This window comes from Pinus tabuliformis, chromosome 5_2 (genome assembly GCF_031772625.1).
Source record: "Pinus tabuliformis cultivar Carrire ecotype Pingquan chromosome 5_2, CPIR1, whole genome shotgun sequence".
NCBI lineage: Eukaryota > Viridiplantae > Streptophyta > Pinopsida > Pinales > Pinaceae > Pinus > Pinus tabuliformis.
In genome coordinates, this window is record NC_142306.1 from 340,132,885 (window position 1) to 340,151,755 (window position 18,871).

General features: G+C 40.2%; 1 protein-coding gene across 1 annotated transcript in view; it reads left to right on the top strand.

Moving 5' to 3' along the window:
- The first annotated feature begins 791 nt into the window (after positions 1–791).
- The window catches only part of LOC149158888 (uncharacterized), a 49,062-nt gene continuing 30,982 nt past the window's right edge, over positions 792–18,871 (top strand). Inside the window, exon 1 of the mRNA XM_089436337.1 lies at positions 792–1,749. Coding sequence (XP_089292463.1) covers positions 970–1,749 — 780 coding nt within the window. The 5' untranslated portion in view covers positions 792–969. The remainder of the gene's footprint in view (positions 1,750–18,871) is intronic.

The following is an 18,871-nucleotide window of genomic DNA, read 5'->3' on the forward strand; positions in this document are numbered from 1 at the left end:
ATAAATTAATTTAAATTAATTTTCAAAACTAGCCGTTTAATATAGCTGTTACCTATTAATATAGCTGTTACCTATTAATATTATAGTCTGCTTCTTCATCTGATCTTTATGATGAACCACACTTGTTGGTTCTAAAGGCTTTGGCAAAAAAATTCTCTTATGTAATTTCTACCAAAAAACTTTGCCTAATTCATTATGGATCACAAAAACATGAATACAAAAACTATATTATATTAAAATTCAAAAAAAACATAATAATAAAAAATTAGAAAAAAAATGAAAATAAAAATATTTGAAAAAAATTAATTCAAATCTCAAAAAAAAAAAAAAAATTTCTTTATATTTTGATTACTAAAAATATATTAAAATAAAAATAAATTTAAAATAAACATTAATCAATTTCCAAAAAACTATACAAATAAATAGTTTGTCATCTTATAATGCTAATAATTTTTTTTTTAAACTGTCCAACCTAACCTTTTTTAATTTAAAAAAATTATACTACTTTTTAGAGTGCTTTTCTTATACCATTCACATATATAAATAAAATTTTGAAAAATATTTTTTTAATGTATAATAAACTATATTTAATTATTAATAATCATCATAAATATTTTTAATTATTAAAGATTATAAAATATTAATACAATTTTAGCAATTTAAAATTCTACAACACAATTCATGAATAATAATAACTTCAATTCCGAACTTTGCATCCATCTAAAAATATAAAAATTCAAATTAAAACGAATGAATAGAAGTGTTGCATGGAGACTCTATTCCGTCGAAGAATGAGATTCCCTCATTCAAATTAAATCTCACGTTAACATGACCGCTATTTCTCCCGGTGCAAATCCCCGTCAACTGACACCAAACCGCATTCTCGATGATTACAGCCGCGAATGGCTTCTGAAACCCCTCTGCAAAGCTGAAATCTTGTGAAACCCTAAACCTTTCATTACCATTACCATGGCAGAAGGCGGCTTTCAACGGCCGGTTTCTTCAACAGCGGCCTATTACGAGGGGTCGCCGCCACCGATCGAATCCCCTCGGCGATCACTCGAGGGGCCAAGCTTCTGGCAATTCATGGTGGCGGGTTCCGTAGCTGGAATGGCGGAGCACATGGCCATGTTCCCCTTGGACACCTTGAAGACTCGTATGCAGGTGGCGGCGTCCACTGGGGGCTCCCTCCACGCAGCCGTGGGCAGGACTTTCATCTCCATGATGAAGAGCGAGGGCCCGCTGGGATTTTACAAGGGCATCGCTGCCATGGGTCTCGGGGCTGGACCCGCCCATGCCGTCTACTTCTCCGTCTACGAGGTATGTAAGGAGAAGCTCGGGGGCAACGCCGCGGGCCACCGCCCCCTCGCACACGCTGCTGCCGGTGTGGCGGCGACCGTGGCTAGCGATGCGGTGCTCACGCCAATGGATGTCGTCAAGCAACGGTTGCAGCTAAGGAGCAGCCCTTACGTGGGGGTGGCGGATTGCATGAAGAGAATCGCAAGGGAGGAGGGGCTGGGTGCCTTTTATGCATCTTACAGGACCACTATAGTCATGAATGCGCCATTCACCGCTGTTTACTTTTCCACCTACGAGGCCGCCAAAAAGATACTGTCGGGGATGTACTCCCCCGAGAAGGCCAGTGAGGAGCATCTGTTCGTCCATGTTACCGCCGGCGGGGCGGCAGGGGCTCTGGCCAGCGCTGTCACCACGCCCCTTGATGTCGTCAAGACTCGCTTGCAATGCCAGGTCCGTTTTTTACCCTCCCTCTCGAATTCTTAATTTTTTTTTTTCGAAAGTGAGTTTATTTGTATTTTGAAAGTGCTCCAAGACACTCCCCAAAGGACATCCTGGGTATCTTTTCTGCTTTAATTTCCCTAGACACGCCTGGCATCATCCCTCTGAAATTCAAGCCATATGGATGCAGCATACAACAGCCAGCATGGACCCCACCTTATCTGGTCTCCAAAATCTCAAAGGCTTTCACCCAACCTTTTTCATTTGAAACTTATGTTATACAGACTGAGCGAACCACGTTGGTAATGGAACCTTATGAGTGCTGGCACCACCAGTCTAGATCCATTTTTTATTGAGCGCTGAGAGGGATCAATTCCTTTGAGCCTCAAAAATTTGAGGCAAGGTTTGCACCTCAAAGGCCTTGATCCCTCTCAGCCCTCAATAGTTTTAGGATTAATATGGATTTATGCTTGGGTCATTTTCTTTATTTCAAGAAAAAAGATCATGTTCTGTAGGAAAATGTTAATTCATCCATAGCAGAGTGGAAGACGAGCAAATATATTGAGTGTTTATTTTAATCGATAGTGTTACTGTTCAATATTATTGTTTCATTTTATTTGGTTGGCCTCATATGTTGCTTTAATAATGTGATTGATTTTCTTTCAATATAATATGGGTCAATGTGATATGGGCCCAACTATGATGACAGTAACATTACCCACATTACACATCTACATCACACTGGCTACATAATGTGGTTGCCTGTGCAAAAATCACCTTCGACTTGCACTTAGCCTCATCCCTTTAAAACACATGTTCTACACGCAGTGCAGATCATAGCTTGAATGGAATTCTATCTCTTCCACCAAATTCACCTTGGACTTGTATGGAATTTCATTGCTCTCAAACTATAATGCCATGCAAGTGGGGAGGACCATAGTAAAGAATGCTCAGTTGCAAGATAGAACACGGGCACGGTTTTTTGAAATGGAAATGCACTGCAAATATGACCCTCAAAGATTTAGAAATGGGGAAATGCAATTATCTATATCTATATCTATATTTGCGTGCATGTGCATGTGTGCATTATTTTATAAATAGCACATTATATTGGAACTTGGAAAGAAAACATTATGAATAAATGAGCAAAAACATATAAATGACAAACAAAAATGACAAGCAATATTTCAGCATTTTTATTTTGTGATTGTCATTATTAGTATAACCATTTGGCCCCTTGTCTAGCCTTTGCCTCTACCTTGATACTCCAAGGACATTAGTTTACACTATCCAGTTTTGATGGAACTTCCTAATTCAAGCTGCAAAATGTGGTAGAAAAAGCTTAACATGTCTAATCAATGATTTTGGCTTGAGCAAAGGGTACATTTTTGCTAAGGCCATGACAGAGACATTCAATAATCAATGCCACCAACATCAAGGTACATAGAGGTCTTGGTGCTCTTGATTAAATGCCAATCTCACACCAAGGTTGCCAAAGCACGGAGTTGAGTGGGAGCATCATTTTTCCAAAAAGCCTTGAGAGCGGAGCATTTGCTTATATATGTGTGTGTTATATTTCATATTAAAAAAACATGCAAAATACCAAATTGGTTACAACATATATACAAACATGCATATTTGTACATCAATGAATGTAGAAAGGGCATCCATATTAATGATTAATCATTTTAGCATCAACCATTTAGAAGCTAAATTCTAGCAACCACAAACAAATATACAAAATTTTAAGCCACATACAATAAAGTAGACCATTAACTTATGGAATGAAATAGGTTATCTAGCAACTATCAACAATAACATGATCAAATAGTTATGTTTATACAATAGTCCATTTGCACATTAAAGTATGAAGATTGAAAGGTCTAGTCACCCTAAACAATAATTGAGCTAGTTGCTAAGCACCTTTCCATAGAAGAAATGTTCACTAATTGTGAAAGCACCCATGTTGCCAAATATTGTAGTTGTTGTGTAGCACCGCCATGCATGTTCCACCTCTCCTTGACAAGCAATATTCCGCCATCGCTAATGTCGGGAACCTCATCATTAATATAATTCTTCATTCTTTGCGTATTATTTAACCTTTGCCTCTACCTCAATCCTCCAAGGAGATCAATTGACAACACCCAATTTTGATGAAACTACCTATCCAAGCCTTAAAATATGGTAGACAAAGCTTTAACATGCTTGATCAATTTGTCTGGTTTGAGTAAAGGGTACATTTTTGCTATGCCATGGTAAAGGGGTTCAATAATCAACACCACCAACGTCTGGGTACATATAGGGTTTGGTGCTCTTGTTGAAATGCTAATCACATACCTTCATATGTGATAGAATCCAATGAAAATGTTGCAATCCCATCGATCCTAAAATCTTAAAAACTGTTAAGTTTGCTAAATTTTGAATGGGATATGAGATTTTACTTATTTTGTATAAATTCTGATGAGGTTGGGACCACTCTCAAACATTTTAAACAATTAATGGTATTGTTAAAAATTTAAGTAAAAGGATGAAAAAGGGAGATAAAGGAAATTCTTAAACATTACCATTAAGGAGTGCCTTGCTCCTTGGCTTTGGGAAGCATCATGCTCCCAAATTGACAAGGAATGTGCCCAAAAGGTTTGGAGCACACTTTCGCTTTGAGCGCGATTCAACGCTAAGGTGTGGTGGGTATTGAATTTTCTGCAATAAGCACAATAGAAACCAGTCTTTTGATATGATAATTACTACCTAATGATGTTTAACAATTTATCTTTGTCACTGATATCATTGAGGAATTATACACTGAAAATCTCAACAGTAACGGTGGAAAACAATAATATCATAAAGAGACAGCCATGCACAATAGAGACAACAGATTTTCATTGTGAAACCCAAACTTGGGAGAAAATGTTGATTTTATTGTAGCTTCGGTCAATATTCAAGTCGACCCAAAAGATAGAAATTTAAATTTTGAATTTTCGCCTCAAAAAATACAATTCGGCCAACCCTAAAGGACACACCTATTCAGGCTCATTAGTTCACTATGTAAAGGCACTCAACTTCCTCTTTAAAGAACACAATTTGGATCACACACAAGACATATTCTTTTGTTCATTTATGCAAAGAAAAGAGAGAAAAAGTAGGTCGAAGTTGACCAGATTAGTCCAACATTTGACCAAGCAATTTTATCTATGTTTGACTTCGCATATGTGGAAAGAGGTCGAAGTCTTTCTGGGCAATTTTGTTGGGCAGTAGACTGAAGTTTCTGAGAAAAGTGCAGAAGGTCGAAATTTCAGGAAGTCAAAATTGCAGGAGGTCAAAATTTCAGGAGGCCAAAATTTCTCAGTTTGACTAGGTTTGACTTGTGTTTGGTTTCTAGTCAGCTTGACTTTATTTCACTGGCAAATTCAGATTGTATCTCTTGTTGAATTGGACGATTTCTCTAAGAAAAGGTTGTTGGGTTTTCCCTAGTTAGGGTTTTCCCAAGATAATTTTGTGTCTCTTGTGTTTGGCTATCTCTTCATGATTTCACTGTCATTATCGTCTTTACTGTTGAATATTTTCTATGTGTGAATGCTTTTCTTCTATTGTTCCTTTATGTTCCGCTGCATTGTTGATGATATTGTTCTTTCTACATAATTGCATATGATGTAATGATGTTATAATGTTGTGGGGTGAATTCAATATGTAAATGATGAAATGCAATTATCTAAAGCAAAGAGCAATATAGACCTAAGAAAAGTTAACATGGTATCAGAGCTAGGCTAGAGAAAAGTCATTGAAGATCGCCCCTGTGAAGACACCATTGATGGAAGCAAGAGATGGAGGAGACCTAAAAGAATGCTAGGGTTTGAAAGAAACCCTAGGGAATATGGTTATTAGGGTTTGATGGATATCATAAGGTTAGGGTTTGGAAGAAACCCTAAAATATGATAAAGGCTTGAATTTTGTAATCTTGAAACCCTAGTATGATCAATGAGAAGTTGTTCTAGCACTTGTGACAAATTTAGTGTAACCCTCGTTGGGCTAGTCTCAATTATAACTGGTTGTTGATGAAGTTGATGGAAATATTGAAGGCAAGGTTGGTTCAAGAGGGAGATGATCACCTCTTGTTAAAGATAAGTACCTTTTAGATTTTTGTATTCATATTTATTGTTTTGATTATGTGATGTTCCTTTTTTTGGTCTTCCTTATGGATGGACTTTTAGGGTTGGAAGCGGACGGGTCACAGGGGTAGGTTTACTTCATTAGCGGGCCCAGGGGCTTTTGGAGATGTTTCATGGGGTTTTGAGGAGTTTCTATGGGATCCGATGGCATTCGCTTGGCATATTCCATCATCTGCACAACTTGCCTTTCGTTCCATTGCATTCCGACAACTTTCGAGAAACAGGGTTATTATTGGGCCTAACTCAATTAATTATGCTTAAGGTGGCATTTCGAGAGGAATACTTGATGAAACACCTTAGTGTAATAGCTCGTTGGAACCAGAATGAGGATATCTACAGGATGGGAATGGTTAGAAATGATTTCCAGTGACCTGAGGAGGTAGGGTTGCCAATTTACCGTTTTCCCACATTAAAAAGAATATTTTAATTGAAATAAATGAGAGAAATGTGCTGAATGATTAAAATAATAATAAAATAGGAGGTTCTAGAGGGGTCCATTAGATTTATAAAAGAGGAGGAGGAGGCCATTGGAGGACATCTTGGATTTGATTTTCTTCTTGTATGAGAGGTTTGAGAACCCGATTTTCTACTTCAATTGTAGCCCCAGGACAGAAACCATCGGGTGATTTAGAGAGATTGGGCGAGTACCCATCTCCCCTTGGTGAATTTATCCAGAATTTAGAGGAGAGCCTAGCAGTGGCATTTCAGTTTAGTTTTGGGGGGCCAACATCATTGGAGCAGATTCTTGAGGCCTATCTAATATTATAAATAAAGTTGCGATTATTTCTACTCATTATATTGTTATTTGCAGTTTTATGTTGCTAAATTTTACATGGCAATTTTTTGTTAAATTTATGAGGAATTTGTTGTGAAGATACCCATAATTTTCCATTTGGGATACTATAGTGGTATCAAAGCTAGTTTTCTTGTGAGCCTGAGGGTTTAATTTGTAGATCAAATTTGAGCCAAATTCCAAGTCCAAGAGTTTCAATTGCAACTATTACTGTTGGAGGGCTATTTTGTCTATTTGTCGAAGCCATAACTTTATTGCAAAAATACGTATTTTGCCGAAGAAGCTGAAGACCCAGTTTCTACAGCAAAATGAGAAGTTATTAAAAGGGACTCGACAAAGTTTCCTATTAAGTGTTTGACAAATTTCCTACAAGAAATTAGGAGCTGAAGAAAAGGACAATTTTTTTTGAGAAAGGGATCAAATCTAATTTAAAAAAAGGGTGGTCGAATTTCTTTGACCGTGGGCATTCAAAGTAATTCTCTGAAGGGCTCAAACAAGGACAAAATCGCGGAAGGTCGAAATATGCTATCACTTTGGGAATCGATCGATTCACCTTGAATCCACAACCGCATTGATCTTCTAAAAAGGCCCGAGACCTGTTGCATTAGCTGGTTCGTGGTTTTCGCTGGGTGATTGAACATATCGTTCTCCAATTCAAGGCTGCGTTGTGTGCCTAAACACAATCAACAAGAAGCCAAATTATTCGTGCAACCATGAACGTGGGGTGGTTGTTCTTTGAATACACGTTTCCTATCAGGCATGAGAAAATTCATGCCATAGTTAATCATTGAGTCGTGGGTCGAGGTAGAAAGAAGCTGTGAACTGCTATGTCGACTCGGTCATTCGGCGCTAATGAAAAACCGAAGTCAAGACAATCACTACGGTCAAATTAGATTGAAGATTTTGATTTGTTTATAGGAGCCGAGTTGCTGTTTCAAAAGTGAAGATTGTGATTGGGCTGAGCACCAGATTGTAGTTTGAAGACGGTGGGATATTATGGGCACTAAAGTTATCCATTTCTACTATCATTGAATTCCATCTTTGTGGAATTTAATGGTCCACCTAAATTGGGTCACTACTTTGTTTGATGTGGACATCCACCGCTTAGCCAAAATTCAACAACTTGTTGCGACCAAGTTTCATAAAAATTTGGCCGCACCCATCGAACTCCCTAGGGTCGAGTCGTTTGTCAAGTTAGTGAAGATATCAGTTTATGGTAAGGTTGTGGTCTTCATGGAGATGCTAACATTGACAAAGAAAATAAGAGGTTATACCCAATCAATGCATGATCTCAAACACGTCTCAGTCAAAAAGCGTTGTCGTTGACAATGTTACACGTGATTGTGGGTTGAATGGCTAAGTTAGGATCGAGAGCAGGTGCGAGTGGCTGATGCACGTAGAAATTTCTCAGGGGTAGACGTGTATGCAGAGCATTGGGTTGTCATAGCAAGACTAGCAAATAGGACACATTGTTACAGGTGCATCGAATAAATAACAAGCCCAATTATTGTCTTAAGACAAAGTGTGTGAGCTTGAGAAGTCGAGGGAGGGTGTAGTCTCTTGTGCATGCATTGATTGGTGGTTTGGAGGTAGAGTGCGGTTAATGAAAATGTGCATCAAATTGTAAGATTCATTTGTAGGGAAGAGTTCCCCTCTTAAACATGGGTGAGACATATACAGAAACTCTGTTCTCTACATGTGCCTATCAAAGTGTGTGTCCAACGTGCTTTTTGTAGCTGACTGGGCATGGAGGCTTGTTATTTTTGGCTAAGTATATGAACAATTGTCTCTGAAGCTATGGTTTGCTAAATGACATTGTTGATTTTTAATGTACCTTGGACAAATGGTTTCCCATGGGTTAGTCTCTACCTAGGGAAAAGTGTCCAAAATAATTCTTTTCCTAAGTGTGACTTTATAAAGTGAAAGTGACTTTATAAGTGGTAAAGTCAATGTTAAATTATAAAGTGAAAAGTGACTTTAGACATAAAGTACAATGTGGGTACTTTATTTAATGGGTGAGTTAAAAAATAGAAAGTGAGAATTAAATGCACATTTATTCTGATCCCTTGATCTAAATGAGTTTGAGCCATTAGATCTTAGGGTTGCCCAAAAGTCATTTAGGGAAACAAAAGGGGGAAAAGAAAAGAGAGACTGCATTCATTCTTCATGAGCAGATTGGAGAAAGGAGGCTGAGAGCTAGAGAAAAGTTTTGAAGGAGAAATTTGTTGCAGCAAGTTGAAGGAGTGATTTATGGGCAAAACTGGGCACGAAAATCAAGGCATAGAAGACAACAGAAGGTACAATACAAACAACATTTAATGTTGTGAGTTGCATGCCGTTTGAGAGAAGTTTTTTTTTGAAAAATCCGTATGGTCCGTACAACGGTACATAAATCTGTACAGTTGTACAAAGTCTGCACAGTACAGCCCGTATCCGTACAATACATATTTTCAGCATCAAGTGGGCATGGAAATCGAGGCAAAGTGGGCACGCTTTTCAAGGAGTCTGGGCTGAAGAGATAAGTTGTATTTTGCAGTTTTGTTTCGTCTGCAAATGTATTTTTCGTGAACTTGAAAGATAAATAAATTTGAAGAGCTCTCTAATAGTTTTTCCCCAGAGAAGATTGAAGGGGTTTTGCCTCTGTCTAAGTTGACCAAAAACCTGTCTATTTTTATGTGTGTTGTTGGTCTGTTTATGTCCATATTTATTTTCAGCATGTGTTGACAGTGCCATGTGTTTTAATTGGAAAATTTCATTTCTAGAATTCTATATGTTGAATGTATGTTTATGGGAAAGGGCATTTAACTGAATGAGAATGATAAGGTGAAATTAAAACCAGGTTAGGATTGCAGGAAACTTTTTAGTCATCAAATTTCAACATGGTATCAGAGCTACAGGCTGAAAATTGCGGTTTGAACAGCAGACAGTAGTTTGGGACAACAAACAGTGGTTTGGAACTTTGGACAACAAACTGAATTTTTGGACAACAAACTCAGTTTGGACAACAAACTATATTTTGGGACAACAAGGTGAAATTTCACACACTGAACTTTTGGGACAACAAGGTGTGCTGGAAAGTTCATTTTTCCATTTTCTTGGTTCTGTAAATTTTGGACAGCAGTCATGGGCATGTTCTTAAGGATAGAGGACATACTGGATGAGATATCCAACTATGCCATTTGGAACGACAAAATTCAGACAGTGTTTGAGGATGCAACAGTTTGGGACATAGTGTGGCAAGTGGTTGTACCTCCTACTGCTGCAGACAAACTTGCTGAATTCACAAAAAATAATGCAAAGGCAAAAAGGATTTTGATGGATAGTCTGAAGGATCATGTGGTTTAATTAGCATTGATCAACCAATAAACTGAAGATTCACTCATAATTAACTCATGGTGAGAGGAAACACATATGCGCATCAGATGTGGATAGCTCTATCTACTATTTATTAGAGTACCAATGAGAGCAGGAAGATGGTACTTAAAGAACAATTGAAGAACATTAGGATGACAAAGGCTGAAAGTGTAGTTCATTATCTTGGTAGGGTCAAACAGGTACGTGATGATTTGACTGCTATTGGTGAGGTAGTTGCACCCACAAAGTTAGTCAGGATAGCTGTAGCGGGACTTCCTAAGTCTTGGGAGGTCTTTGGAGACGCTGTTACCTCTAGGGAGAATCTTCCCAACTGGGACAAATTCTGGGATGATTGTGTGCAGCATGAGATACATAAGTCTAGCAGTGGTGGGGTGAAGATAATAGGTGAGGAGGATGTAGCCTTGACAACCAGGGGGAAGAACAAAGGGAAGGCCAAGAAAGGGGCCTCATCAAATGGGGCTAAGGGAAAGGAGAAGAAGAAGAAGAAAGATACATATATGTCCAAAGTCAATTGTTGGGCATGTTAATTTCAATGGTATGTTTTATGCTTTAGAGCAATTTTACTTGAATTTTTTTATTAGCCTAGTATCAATGTTCAGATTAGCAATCACATCAACATGATAGTAAAATGCAGATAGAACATAAACATAAACAGTAGAAGACAAGCCAAGACGAGGACACAAGATATGGCACAAGTCAGGGACAAACCCCAATGTGGGCAAACCCTTGATCAATTCTTCTTAAATTCTTCAATAGTTCAGTAGAGAGAGATAGTACAATTTACAAATCTGATAATTTATGGCAACGACAAAAGGCCCTAACCAGAAAAGTCAATGCCGGTCAAACAGGGCATAATTCTTCCTCTATTCAACTTGGTCAAACCCAGTCAACTTTGGCCTCCAACAGCAAGTCTAATAAGCCCAAAACAGTATGAAAAAGTCTAGTCAAAACTGGTAAACGAAAGTCAGACCTATGGCTAGGCCTAGAATAGTCAACGCTGGTCAAAGGAGAGGTCAGATTGCCTTGATTTTAGTGCCCAGATTTGCGGCCTGGAAGGAAGGAGATACCTCACCCAAACTGAAGTAAAAACAGGTCAACGCTTGAGGTCAACACAGTCAAACAACCTCCTCGGAACTCAGTCAACGTTGGTCAATGCAGTCAAACATAAATTCATCCTTCTTCCTTCGCATGTGTGAGAGAAAGTTGCCCAGATATGCGTATCCAATCACAAGAGGAGAGAGAGATGTGAGATGAGATGTTGAAAATGACTTGAGATCTCCTTTTATATGCAACGTTGAGGATGAGTTTGGGGGTTTGAATGCATGTTTTGCTTGGTGGCCGACCTTAACAATTTGTCCATAATATAAATAAATTCATATATTCATTTGTACATATCAGAATCGGATGATCTTTAGATCAATTCTACACCTCTTGGAGAGAGGAATCCAAGAAAAATATCAACTATCATAAATAAGATGACCCATGTGGAGTTTGGCCCTAGTTGCCAATTTTAACACTATTGGTGAGGTAGTTGCGCCCACAAAGTTAGTCAGGATAGCTGTAGCGAGAGTTCCTAAGTCTTGGGAGGTCTTTGGAGATGCTGTTACCTCTAGGGAGAATCTTCCCAATTGGGACAGATTTTGGGATGATTGTGTGCAGCATGAGATACGAAAGACTGGCAGTGGTGGGGTGAAGATAGTAGATGAGGAGGATGTAGCCTTGACAGCTAGGGGGAAGAACAAAGGGAAGGCCAAGAAAGGGGCCTCATCAGATGGGGCTAAGGGAAAGGAGAAGAAGAAGAAGAAAGATACGAATATGTCCAAAGTCAAATGTTGGGCATGTCAGAAGATGGGACACTATGCTGCTACGTGTCTTGAGAGGAAGAACAAGGGGAAGAAGGGTACTGTAGCTTCAGCAAAGGTGGAGCAATTTGCTTCACAGTTTGACAAGGACTTTGCATTTGTTATTTCTACATCTAGTAGGAGTACATCATTTGATGTGTGGTACATAGACAACGGGGCTTCCCGCCATATGACAGGTGCAAGAGAGTTCTTTTCAGAGCTTGCAAAGAGGGCACTTGATATTGAGATTGTACTAGGAGATGATCGCACTGTGAGAGCTGTTGGTGTGGGGAATGTGACCTTTGAGATGGAGTCTTTGCCTCCTTTGTAGGTCATGGATGTTTTGTATGTTCCGAGGATGAAGAACTTGATTTTAGTGTCTGCTATGGAGGAGAAGGGGTTTGACGTCACTTTCTCAGGAGGGCAGGTATTGATGCATCCCAGCGGAGCTTCCAATCACTTCGGGCAAAGTGATTGGAGTCTGTTCTGGGAAACTATACAGGTTCAATTTTCAGTCTGCAGGAGCATTGGTGAGTAGCACATCCGGTAGCACTCACACTAGTACCACCAACAGTAGAGACTTGTGCGAGTTATGGCACCGAAGGATGGCACATATGCATCATGGAGCTTTGAGAGTACTTAGGGAGATCACTACTGGAGTACCTGATTTCAGTGTCGAGCATTATGAGGTCTGTAGAGGGTGTGCTTTGGGCAAGTGCACCAAGTTACCATTCCCAGGGAGCAACATCAGATCTACAGGTATATTAGACTTTATTCATACTGATGTTAGTGGTTGTATGTCTCATGTATCTTTGGGTTGTTATGAGTATTATGTTATATTCATTGATGACTACTCTAGGAGGACTTGGATATATTTCCTGAAGACCAAGGGTGAGGTCTTCAGTCGCTTTAAAGAGTTCAAAGCTCTTGTGGAAAAGCAGGTAGGTAGGAAGATTCGGGTCTTGATGTTAGACAATGGTTGTGAGTACATCGATGGTGGGTTTTTTGACTTTTGTGCACAGGAGGGCATTAGGAGAGAGTTCATGGTTCCTTACAACCCCCAACAGAATGGGGTGTTTGAAAGGAAAAATAGAGCTATTGTTGGGGTTGCTAGAGCAATGATTCATGATCAGGGGTTGCCTTTGTTTTTGTGGGCTGAGGCTTGCAATACTGCTGTTTATCTTCAGAACAGGAGTCCTCACAGAGTATTGGGAATACGACTCTGGAGGAGGCTTTCACAGGAGAGAAGCCTCATGTGGGACATCTTCGTATCTTTGGATGTCTCACATATTCTTATATCCCCAAGGAACAGAGGACGAAGTTGGAACCCATGGCAGAGAAGGGTATCTTTATGGGTTACAACGAGACTTCGAATCAGATCTTCATTCCTTCTAAACGGAGAGTGGTGATTAGGAGAGATGTGAAGTTCGAGGAGGAGAGGGCCTATCGGAGATCATGGGAATATGATGAGAGAGAGTCACAGAGTTCTCCTCAACTGGGAGGTCAGGTACATGGAGTAGGACCCCTCAGGGTTCTGGATCAATTGGTACAGGAGGTACTTCAGTGTCAGTGACATCTGGGGCACCAGTGGTGAGTTCACCAAGCACTTCTTTAGGGAGTCCATTGGTACAGAGTTTACATGGCACTTTAGTCGACACAGGCATAGGTTCTTTGAGGACAAGTGCTGGTACAGGCACACTAGGGTCACTTGGCAGACCTTCAAGTTCACCAGACTGGCGGGTAGAGGATGATGTTCCCTATGGGGAAGCTTCTTCAGGGAAGAGGAGGCCCAAGTGGCTTCAAGACACCTTGAAGGAAGCAGAGTTCGTTGGTCCTCTGAAGAGGGTGAACAGGGAGAGTGTGCTACCTGAGCGGTTTTGCAGTTATGTAGCCAAGGCTACCAGCATTGTTGACTCTGAGCCTACTAGCTATGAGGAGGCTGCCATCCAGGAGGTATGGAGAGAGGCTATGGTAGAGGAGTATGCCTCTATCATTAAGAACAATGTTTGGGAAGTGGTGCCTAGGTCAATTGTGACTTCCAGGTGGCTCTACAAGATCAAGCATGCTGCGGATGGTAGCATTGAGAAGTTCAAGGCGAGGTTTGTGGCTAGAGGGTTCTCACAGATAGAGGGAGTTGACTATGATGAGACCTTCGCTCTCGTAGCTCGGTACACTTCTATCAGGGCCCTTATTTCTATTGTTGCAGAAATGGGTTGGCAGATCCATCAGATGGATGTGAAGAATGCATTTTTGAACGGAGTATAGAGGATGAGGTGTATGTTGAGCAGCCATAGGGCTTTGAGGTACTTGGGCGGGAGACCCATGTATGCCGATTGAGGTGAGCACTTTACGCACTTATGCAAGCTCCGAGAGCTTGGTATTCGAGGATTGATACTTACTTGAGGCAGATGGGTTTCACGAAGAGTGATGCAGATCTGAACCTATACTACATTGTTGTAGGGGATGATTCGCTCATTCTTGTGCTGTATGTTGATGACTTGTTCATTACTGGGACAAAGAGAATGATTAGTGGTTGCAAGGAGGATCTTGCTATGGAGTTCTAGATGAAGGACATTGGGCTAATGCATTAATTTTTGGGGCTTGAGGTGTGGCAGGAGGAGGGGCATATCTTTCTGGGGCAGGGGCAGTATGCTATGGATGTGTTGAGCAGATTTCACATGGGAGACTGTAGACTGATGTCTACACCTATGAACACCAACTAGAAGAAGCTTCATGCTTCAGATTCTAGTTTGGTGGATCCCACATTGTATAGGCAACTTATTGGGTCCTTGATGTATCTGGTCAACATTAGGCCAGATATATGCTTTGCAATGAACACACTTAGCCAGTTCATGGTTGAGCCCAGGAGGGTGCACTGGGTAGCTGCAAAGCACATTCTTCGCTACGTGCAGGGGACTGTTGATTATGGTCTGGACTATAGGCAGGGAGATGGAGTGAGGTTGGTAGATTACATAGATTTAAATTGGGCAGGGTGTGCTTCTGACAGGAAAAACAGTTTAAGGTGTTGCTTCGGATTGGGTTCGATAGTTGTGTCGTGGTTCAATCGAAAGCAAAAGTCAGTTGCTTTGAGCTCTTCTGAGCATTGTTTTAAAAAATGATAGAGTCGACTTCGACTTGGTTGAGTCAAACCGAGCCAATGGCAATGCCTGGCCGGGTCGGCTCGGTGGCCGAAACATAATGATTGGCCGGGTCGGATCGGTGGCCGAAATGGAACGACTGGTCGGGTCGGATCAGTGGCCGAAACGGAACGACTGGCCAGGTTGTTACCGAGCCAGTCATTGACTCGGTCGACTCGGTAACAACTCGGCCAACTCGGTAATGACTCGGCCGGCTTGCTAACAACTTGGTCGGCCCAGATCTTTGACAAAAATCCTGAAGCACATTTGTCAAAAGTTGTTGTGCCTCCTACATATCAATGGTTGGGTTGTTGTGTATTCCATATTTATAGCCCTAAAGTAATCTATCACTATGAGAAAGTTTTGAAAATTACAAGGCTGAAGTATGGTTATCGTAGTGGCATGAATTAGAAAATTGAAACAATGCATTGAGCCATACAATGTTTTTAGAAAGGCAAACGTTCTAGAAATGGACTAATAAATACATATTTACCTCTGATTTTTCTGGAGCTTGACCAAAATTAAATCAAGGGTTTTTCATTAGGGGCAGAGAATTGGTATTATTGTTGTTGTAGTCTAGTGATTGTCCTTGGGTTGAGGCAGAAAAGAATACTGACATTGGTGGCTAAGTATGAACTTTGTATAGGACAATGCATTGGGTGCCATTTTGATATAATGGATATATTCATGAGCCTAATTTGATCATATGCTGTCTTCTCTCTATATTCTAAAGCTTCTCTTGCACACTCTGCCTCTCACAAGCTCCACACACAACCCTGTGCAACCTTCTCACAAACCCGTGAGCTCTATTGTCTTGTCTCACCAACTCATGCTTACAAGACAATGATCAAATTGTGCATTCTTTCCTCCTTATAAGCACTGCGATTAGGCTATTACTGGCTAGTTGTTAAAATTGGCAACAAGGGCCAATTTCCACCTTAGGACAACTCATAGGATGGAGATGATTATTGCATGGATTCCTCTTTTCGAGAGGTCCAATTTTGATATAAAGATTATCTCATTCTGACAAGCAGAAATGGAATTTTGAATTTATTCGTTCTCATGTACAAATTGTCAAGGTCGCCCTTAGTCAAATGTAGGCTCATGATGCCTAATGGATGTGTCTCCTCACCCTTAACGAAGTGTATAAATAGGATTGACCTCTCTCTCATTTGGACATCACTCATCTCATCACATATCTCTCTCTCCTCTCTCTCCTCTCTTGATTGGTTCATACAGTTTGGAGGCAACATTCCCTACTTCGCACGTGTGAAAGAGGACGAATTTCAGGACTGTTTTTGGAGGCCGAAAATTTCAGGAAACAAGGCAATGTTGACCAGGATTGTTTGACCTTGTGTTGACCTCGTTTTTATGGGCATAATTTTGTTTTCTGAAGGCTACATTGATTGGCACGATTTTCGAGGTGATTGGGACAATTTGACTTAAACCTTTAACTGCAGAAGTTACAACAACGTCTGACTAGGTTGATCGAACTGTTTTTGGGCTGACTTTGACCCTCTTGGAAGGTCGAATTTTTCTGCTGTTGATCGAGCTACTTGGAGGACATTTTGGAATTGCTTTGACCATTGTTGAATTTTTGGTTAGCGTTGCAGTTGACTGCTGGTTTGACATGACTGTTTTGGGCAAGTTAATTTGATATTTATACTCTCTTCGTGTGCTGAACTATTGAAGAATAATAAGAAGATTTGATCAAAGGGTTTTCCCACAATGGGGTTTGTCCTTGACATTCGCCATATCTTGTGTCCTCTTGTCTTGGCTTGTCTTTTGCACATGTTTTATGTTCTATTTGCATTTACTATCAATATGTTTAAGTTAATGTGATTGCTACTAGATATAATTGGAAAGTATCACTGGCCTAATAAGAAACATTGAAGTAAATTGTGCTAAAGCATAGAACATACCATTTTTATCTAAAATTAACATGGTATAAGAGCTTACGTGAAGACAAAGCCCAAACAAGAGTGAAGAAAAACAATCACCAAGGGAGGTTGTTGGACAAGGACTTGTTGATTTGGGGTAGCATCGGATGTGCTCTAGCCTCGAAATTCGGTGGAGAGGTTGGGGCACATGAGATCTCCAATACCCAGAAAGGATTTGGGCAGATTCTAAACAGATCGGGAGATATTAAAATAATTAATATTTTTAATGGAGTCCCTAAGTCTAAACTTAGGGAAGATAAAATATTAATGTGTATTAATATGAATCTGTGTTAGAATGGTCCAAAAGACAAGGTTCAAGCCAGATCTAATCTTAGCCATTGATTAGGGACTTAATCTCGGCTGTTGAGATGTCAACAAGAAAAGTATAAGAGGCTTGAGGGTCATTTGGAGAAGACACCAGAGTGATCAGTCATTCTATTCTCTAGAGCGGGGTTTGCTAAGAGAGATAGAATCAGTGATCGGAGAGCAGTTGAGGGGCATTAAGTACAGAGAGCCCGAGAGGTAGAGATAGTGTTGGGAGAGCAACAAAGTAGCCAGAGATAGTGATGCAGGAGCAGCCAGTGTTCATGCAGGGCCACGCAGAGGCATCCAAGTGCTGCGCAAAGCACCAGAGAGGCCAGAGTGGCTGACGCAGGGCCTCTTGGGGCTGACGCAGGGCTAGTGTTGGGCTAGGAAAGGCTGACACAGTCTAGATTGGGCAGACGATGGGGTTTCTGAATAGTTTTGTTCTGAGGAGCTGCCGAAAGGATTATCCAAGGTGTTAGCCAGGAGATTTGTTAGAAACCAAGAGGTATTACTGCCAAGGAAATTCTTTGTTGGGTAGGCCAGTTTCGGCACCCAGATTGTACTCTGATATTGCTTAATATGAAAACCCTCAGATAGCTGCATCGGTTTTCCGGCGTTGGGTTTTTCTGGGGACATTAGTCCAAAAATAATGTTGTCATCTGGTGTGTTTATTTCTGTTTCTTTTCAATTGCTGATCTGTAATATGTTGAGCATGCACTAGTGTTTATTTTTAATATTTACATTGTAAATAACTTGTTAAGGAAAATAACAAGTAGGTAGGAATAAATAAGATAAAGTGCATGGAGAGTTTCTAACTAAGTAAACTTAGAAACTCAACAGGACTTGGAACTAGTCCCAATGACGATTACATCTTTCTTCAAATCCGAGGACAAGCTTAAGGACAAATCAGACTATCATGCATGGAAGATGACTCTAGATTTGACATTGGAAGAAAATGATGCCATGGACTATGTTAAAGGAAGAATAGCAGAGCCTCCTTCAAATGCATCCACAACTGCACAAACAAGTACAAGAAAGGTGAGGTTAAAGCTAAGAAAATTATTGTTGAATCTATTCACAAGCCTTTAGTTGCCTATATTTCTGATTTGGAAACATCTAAGGAGATGTATGACATGCTGGTTGCGATGGGGAGAAGCTGCCAACACCGCTTTATATATTCAAAATAGATGCCCAAATCAAGCATTGGACTTCAAGACACCAGAAGAAGGTTTCACCGGTAAGAAACCTAATGTTTCTCATCTTAGAATTTTTGGTTGTCTCGTATATTTTCATGTGCCGAAAGTGAAAATAAACAAACTAGATGCATCTGGGAAGAAAGGAACGCTTGTGGGCTACAATGAAACTTCAAAGGCATGTAAAATCTATGTGCCTGGTCAAAGGGAAGTGGAACTAAGTCATGATGTCACTTTTGATGAAGATTCTGCTCTTAGGAAGATCTGAGATCTTCCTATCCCTAGGAAGGACAATGATGATACTGATGTAGAAAAGCAGGATGAACCTCTGTCTGATGAACTGGTGCCCGATGTGGAAGGTCTGATGGATCCCATTGATTTGA